General features: G+C 57.9%; 1 protein-coding gene across 2 annotated transcripts in view; it reads left to right on the plus strand.

Moving 5' to 3' along the window:
• The window catches only part of BMP1 (bone morphogenetic protein 1), a 45733-nt gene extending 41588 nt beyond the window's left edge, over nucleotides 1–4145 (plus strand). For both annotated transcript variants that reach the window (XM_018052285.1, XM_018052286.1), the window contains exons 19-20: nucleotides 982–1232; nucleotides 3387–4145. In XM_018052285.1, the coding sequence (XP_017907774.1) occupies nucleotides 982–1232; nucleotides 3387–3521 (386 nt within the window). In that variant the 3' untranslated portion in view covers nucleotides 3522–4145. The remainder of the gene's footprint in view (nucleotides 1–981; nucleotides 1233–3386) is intronic.

The following is a 6000-nucleotide window of genomic DNA, read 5'->3' on the forward strand; positions in this document are numbered from 1 at the left end:
GACCCAGACAGATAATTCCAACAGAAGACAAAACACGATCAGGGCCTTGCTCTGGCTATGAGATGATGGGTCATTGCAGGCGGGAGAGGAGCCCAAGCACAGCCACAACTCCAGATAGCTCTGGATGTACATAGGTGAATGCAGGTCATGTAGTGTGGCTAGAGCAGTGGGCATGTGATGACAGCAGTCAACTGGGGATGGTGTGGCTGCAGAGAAAGGCTATAGCCTAGTCCTGCGAGGCCTGGGATGTCAGGCCAGCCGTGGTCTCTGAGGGCTTGGTAGGCTTCTTGGAGTCTTAAGCTACCTGTTGGGGAGGTCGCAGAACTGATGGGTCCACAGCCTCCCCTCCTTCCCTTCAGCTCAGGCCTGCCCATCTACTTCTCTCCCCCACAACCCCCACCGTGAGCCCAGGTGTCCTGGAGGCCAGAGGACATTCAGAGAAGTTGTACACGGATGGCCTTGCCCTCGTCGGCCCCTCCCAGCACAGGGTCACACACTGGAGGCCCGGAACTCCATATGGCTCTCAGAGCTGCTATGTTTGGCCCACAATGTGTTTTTTAAAAACCTGAGCCAACATTTAAAAATTAGGAGTTTTCACATAAAACCCAGATGGACATCTTCTCGCTTAAGAACGGGAGCTCTGGCGTCACAGAGCCCGCATTCTTCCATGACAGCTATCAACTGGAGCAAATTAGCAACGTTGTCTTGCAACAAGTGCACCCTCCCTGGGGCCTCCATGGAGAACGGCCTTTCACCCGCCGTGTCCCCGGGCCTCCGTGGGCATCTCTCCAGAGAAAGAGCAGCAGAGCACTAGTTCAGGCCAAGTCCTGGGCTGGATCCAAACCCACCTATCTCTAGCCATGTGGCGCTGTCCCAGGGCCTCCATCCGGCCAGGAGGGCTGCACGTGGGGAGGGACAGTGCCTGGGCCACGACTGTGCTCCGGGGCGGCAGCTGACCTTGTGTCCCCCTCCTCCCTCTAGAGTGTGGTGGCCAGGTTCGGGCAGAGGTGAAGACCAAGGACCTTTACTCCCACGCCCAGTTTGGCGACAACAACTACCCGGGGGGAGTGGACTGTGAGTGGGTCATTGTAGCCGAGGAAGGCTATGGCGTGGAGCTGGTGTTCCAGACCTTCGAGGTGGAAGAGGAGAGCGACTGCGGCTATGACTACATGGAGCTCTTCGACGGCTATGACAGCACTGCCCCCAGGCTGGGACGCTACTGTGGCTCAGGGGTGAGGCCCCCACGCTCCTCACCTCTTTCACCCAGTGCAGGGACCCCGTGCCTCTGTAGACGTGTGCAGCAGCCCCTGCCTGGCACTTTGCAGGAGCCAGAGGTCCAGCCTGCTGGGTCTCTCAGCTAACAAAGGCCCACCTGGCCCTGGGCCATCCCCACCCAGGAAACCAGGTCGTTTCTGGCTGACACTGAGGTTCCTGCAGCCTCTGGGATAGACCCTACCCTGACCCAAGCCTGCTCAGCACCACTTCAGTTGGGTCTCCAAGGCAGTTTGCACTGGAGTTCCCTCTGCCCCCTCATTCCCTTGCCCTGGTCCAGAGGCAGCTGAGCAGGGCCCGGAATGAGGGCAGAGGCTGGGGCAAGAGCCAGGGCCCAGAGCTGAGCTGAGCCGCACTGGGCAGTTATCCTGGCCGAGCCATAACAATACCCTCATCTCTTCCACTGCCAGTTTCTCTTCTTGGTGACAGGCCAGCTGGTCCCGAAGCATATTGGTGCTGCTGTCCAAGCAGACACTGAGCATCATTTCTTGGTCCATAAAATGGTACTTTCAGAGGCAGTGGACAAGAATTTTCTTGATGGGGTTTTAACTAAGGTCACAGGAAAACCACAGAGGTGGATTTATTTTCTTCCAGGCAGAGCCTGTGAATTCTTTGGTGTTTTTTTCTTTTCTTTTCTTTTCTTTTTTAATCCTCTCTTCCTTCAGAGATTGCCATCTTCCCCTTCCCATTCTACATACCCACACACACTTTGGCACATGTACTCACACTCATATGTACACTCAGACATGCCCTCATGCCCATCACTTCCTGCTCCCCTGCCTCTCATGGCCGTGCTCTAGGACAGCCTGGGTGCCCCAGAAAGGGTTAATCTTCCCAGGAGCTGCAGCAGCTGCTGGACCCAGCATTGGCCAGTGCAATCTCCCCTTAGGAGCAGAGCTTCGGCCTTTGTCAACTGGCAAAGGCTGGATAGGACTGGGACAGAGTTGGGGGGATGGGGACATGGAGCACACAGCCCCCTTGCCGACCGGGCTCAGCTGCTCTGGATCCCTGGGCTGCCAAGCGAGCGCCCCCTCACCCCTTTGCCCTTTGCATCTCCCTTGACCTGACACCTTCGGGTGAGTCACACACCAAATCGGGTGTCCCCAGGTGGCTTCTTGCAGAGACTGCCATCAGGCTGGAGCCAGTGGGAGGGGACTGGGGAGGGAACCCAGTTCCGTCAAGGCTTCCTGGCATGGTTGCTGGAAATATCCCCAAGGTTCTCGGAAATGATCCTTTCCACGCCTCGAGGGCCAGGGCCTCCGTGTGCTGATGCTCCATGGGCGGCTGCCACTCAGCGCTGCACACAGAGAGCCTCGGAAAGGGCATCACCTGGAGCCCACCATGGCCCGCGTCTGAGGAGGGGAGGAGGGGAGAGGCCGAGTCCAGGTCTGGGGACCCAGCTGTCCGGTCTTCTCCAAGAGACAGCTGGATTGCAAGAAGGCAGCTGACAAATTACTCCCTTTGCAAATCCCTTTGCAAAACCCTGACACAGGCATTCTCTTATTTGTCTTCCCTGCCCCCGCCACCTCCACCCACCTTTCTAGACTTGGAGAGCAGAGAGCATTTGCTCCTTCCTATTTGCTTTTGAGGGGAGTGAGGCCCAGAGAGGGGCAGTGCATTGCCTGAGACTTCACAACTAACTAGTTAGGCACTGGGTACAGAATGGAAGTGTGACTCTGAATTTAAGACCAGCCCCCGGTACCTTCCCTACTCCAGTGTGTGTGCTAAGTCGCTTCAGTCATGTCTGACTCTTTGTAATGCCATGGACTGTAGCCTGCCAGGCTCCTCTGTCCATGGGAGTCTCCAGGCAAGAATGCTGCAGTGGGTTGCCATGTCTTCCTCTTGGGAGCCTCCCAACCCAGAGATCACACCCATGTCTCTTGCATTGGTGTGCGGATTCTTTACCAGCAGAGTCACCTGGGAAGCCCTCCCTCTACTCCAAATGCCCTGTTAAACTCCAGCTCATAAGAGTCCTCCTCCTGCTTCAAGGCACTGGGGGAACCTGGTGGGAGTCTGAAGCCACCCGCCTCCCTTATAGCAGGAGAACTTGGGGAGGGAAACAACAGTCCCGGCCCCTGGTGCTCAGCCTCATGCCCACCCCTTTCCTCTAACAGCCTCCTGAGGAGGTGTACTCGGCTGGCGACTCTGTTCTGGTGAAATTCCACTCAGATGACACCATCACCAAAAAAGGCTTCCACCTGCGATATACCAGCACGAAGTTCCAGGACACTCTACACAGCAGAAAGTGACCGCTGCCCTCACACGGCAGGGATGGGAGACCTGCTGCCCTCAGTCACCTGAGATGGACAGCGGGGGGCGGGCAGAAAGTGGGTACCCTGTCCCAGTACTCCCGCCCCCTGGTGCCAGGACCTGCGGGCTGACGGTCCTGGTGAAGCTGTCCTCGGGAGGTGGGGCACTGGACTCCCACATGAGCTGCTGCCCCACGATCCCTTCCTCCCTCGCCCCCAACCCTAGGAGTGGGGCCAGGGCCAGGGTGCCAGAGCTTGCCCTGAGACACTTGAAGTGGCCATTCCTCCCTGGGGGCCCAGCCCGGTGTGTGAGGACCCGCCCACCTTCCCTGCCCATCTCCATGCACCCTATTGTGTATAGCCAGTGGCATATATTCATTGTAATGTATGTCTCCCACCCCTCCCCCTCCCCTGATTTGGTTTTGTTGGAAGCCCCCACCCCCCCACCCCCGTTTCCTGGGGCGCGAATTTCCGTGCATGTCCCACAGGAGCCACATGCAGCCAGCGGCAGCGGGAGGATGAAGGGGAGGGGGTGGGGGCAACAAGACAGGGCTTCTCTCAGGCCCAGCGGCTGGTCAGCCACACCAGGGCACCCCAGCCAATAAACCGAAAGTGTTACAGCCAGTGTCCTGTGCCAGAGGCTGTCTGGGATGTGGGGGTGGCAGTGGAGGGGGGTGGTGCTGGGCGCACATCTTCCAGATGTGAGTCTGAGGCCTGCACATAGCCAAGACACCTGGCCTCGCCGGCTGCCCTTCCTGCCTTGATTCCAGGGCCCCTGAGAGTGTGATTTCACACTCGGGCACACACAGATACAGATGCCTTGCACACTTGAGCCTGCAAGCACCCCTGTACCTCATAACCCTCCCACACAACCCAAGGGGCAGAACAGAATGTTCTGTAAAGCGGCTGTGCAATGGGAAGGGAGGAGGATGTCAACGGGATGATGGCATGTGTCCGTCTAGGCATTCTCCACCGGGGTCTTCTGTCTCTGGGTCCGAGTGGTGGGCTCTTCTAGCCCACCACTCGGACCCAGAGTACTATCATCAGCCAGAGCAGATCCATCAGTCAACTCCCAGTACCTTCCTTCCTGAAGGTCAGACCCCCAAGTGCTGGCCCCTTGGGACCATCTCTCTTCAGGGAGACAAGAGCTGGACGCTAGGCAGCCACAGAGCAAACATTCCAGCTCTGGCCCCCTCTCCCGAGGCGACCCATGGCTGTGTCGTGTCTGGCCTCTCCTTCCTGCCTCTGCCTTCTCCCTCGCCAGCCAACAGTGAGGTACAGACCTCAGACCTGTCTCCCCGGAGGCCAGCAGGAGAAAAACCACATCCCTGCTCCTTCCTTTCAAAGGACCCTCTCTCCCTACTTTCCATGGATCTCACAGGGAAAGAAAACCCAGAGAAGACCCAGCTTCCCTGCCTAGACTGGCTACTCCCAGATTCCAGAGCAAGCCAGTGGTCTGCTCCAAGGCCTGGGGCTCCCTGAGGGCCTCCAGTGGGACTGTGGGTCTTTTCCTGGCCCTAGACTTCTCCCTAAGCAGAGTCAGATGTGCCACATACTAAATCTGGACTCTAGTGGGGGACCCGCCCCTAGGGAACAGTATGGCATGTCGCATCCCATACTGGTCCTTTAAACAATGGGAACCAGACACACGGCTAGTGTCCGATGTGCAAATAGGCTGATGTGACCCCACGATCAGGCTGCAGCCCTCTCTTCTAGTCCTGACTGCAGGTGAGGGAATGGGTGATGGTTGGAGGGCCAGCTAGGTCCCAGGCTGTGATGTCATGGCCACCCCTCCACCTCCTCTGACCAGAATGTTCAGCACAGCCCAGAGGACTATGAACAGAACAGAAAGGCCCCCAAACCACTTGGAGCCGCCCAGACATCTCATCTGGACACTTTGCCAAACAACCTGGGCTCAGCTCTGTAGCAGAGTTCATTGTCAGTGGTCCCAGCTCTCCTCACCAGCCCCCTAGGTTGCTTGGAAGCGCAGAGGACCACACTCTTGGTACACAAGCCACATGTGTGAAGGGAGCCAGGATCCTAGCCCAGGTCCAGGCTGCAGGGCAGAGAGTACCCTGTCCTCCCTCCTGGTCAGCACAGCCAGACGCAGGTCAGGACCGACCCACACAGCTGCCTGGGGGACCCATCCCTAGGCTCCATCACTGCCATAGACTCGGGCCCTTCTAATGAGCCAGGGGCCTGTGCTGGTTGGGGCCTCCATCTTCCCTGGGCCCCTCTTCCCAGAGGCTACCTCTGGGTAGTGAAGGCTGCTTGGGAGCTGGCAGCAGGCCATTGATATACTTCCAGAACTTAATGAATGATTCTCCAGACCCAGCCCATCCTCACCTTCTGGCTGCTTGCAGGCTTCAAGACTAGATGAACCCCAGTGCAGCTGCCCAACCGTTCAGGTGATTCCACGTCAGAGGACAGAACCCTTCCAACTCCAGCTGTCCCCAAGCCCCTGAGTTCCCTCTGAGGT

This window comes from Capra hircus, chromosome 8 (genome assembly GCF_001704415.2).
Source record: "Capra hircus breed San Clemente chromosome 8, ASM170441v1, whole genome shotgun sequence".
Taxonomy (NCBI): domain Eukaryota; kingdom Metazoa; phylum Chordata; class Mammalia; order Artiodactyla; family Bovidae; genus Capra; species Capra hircus.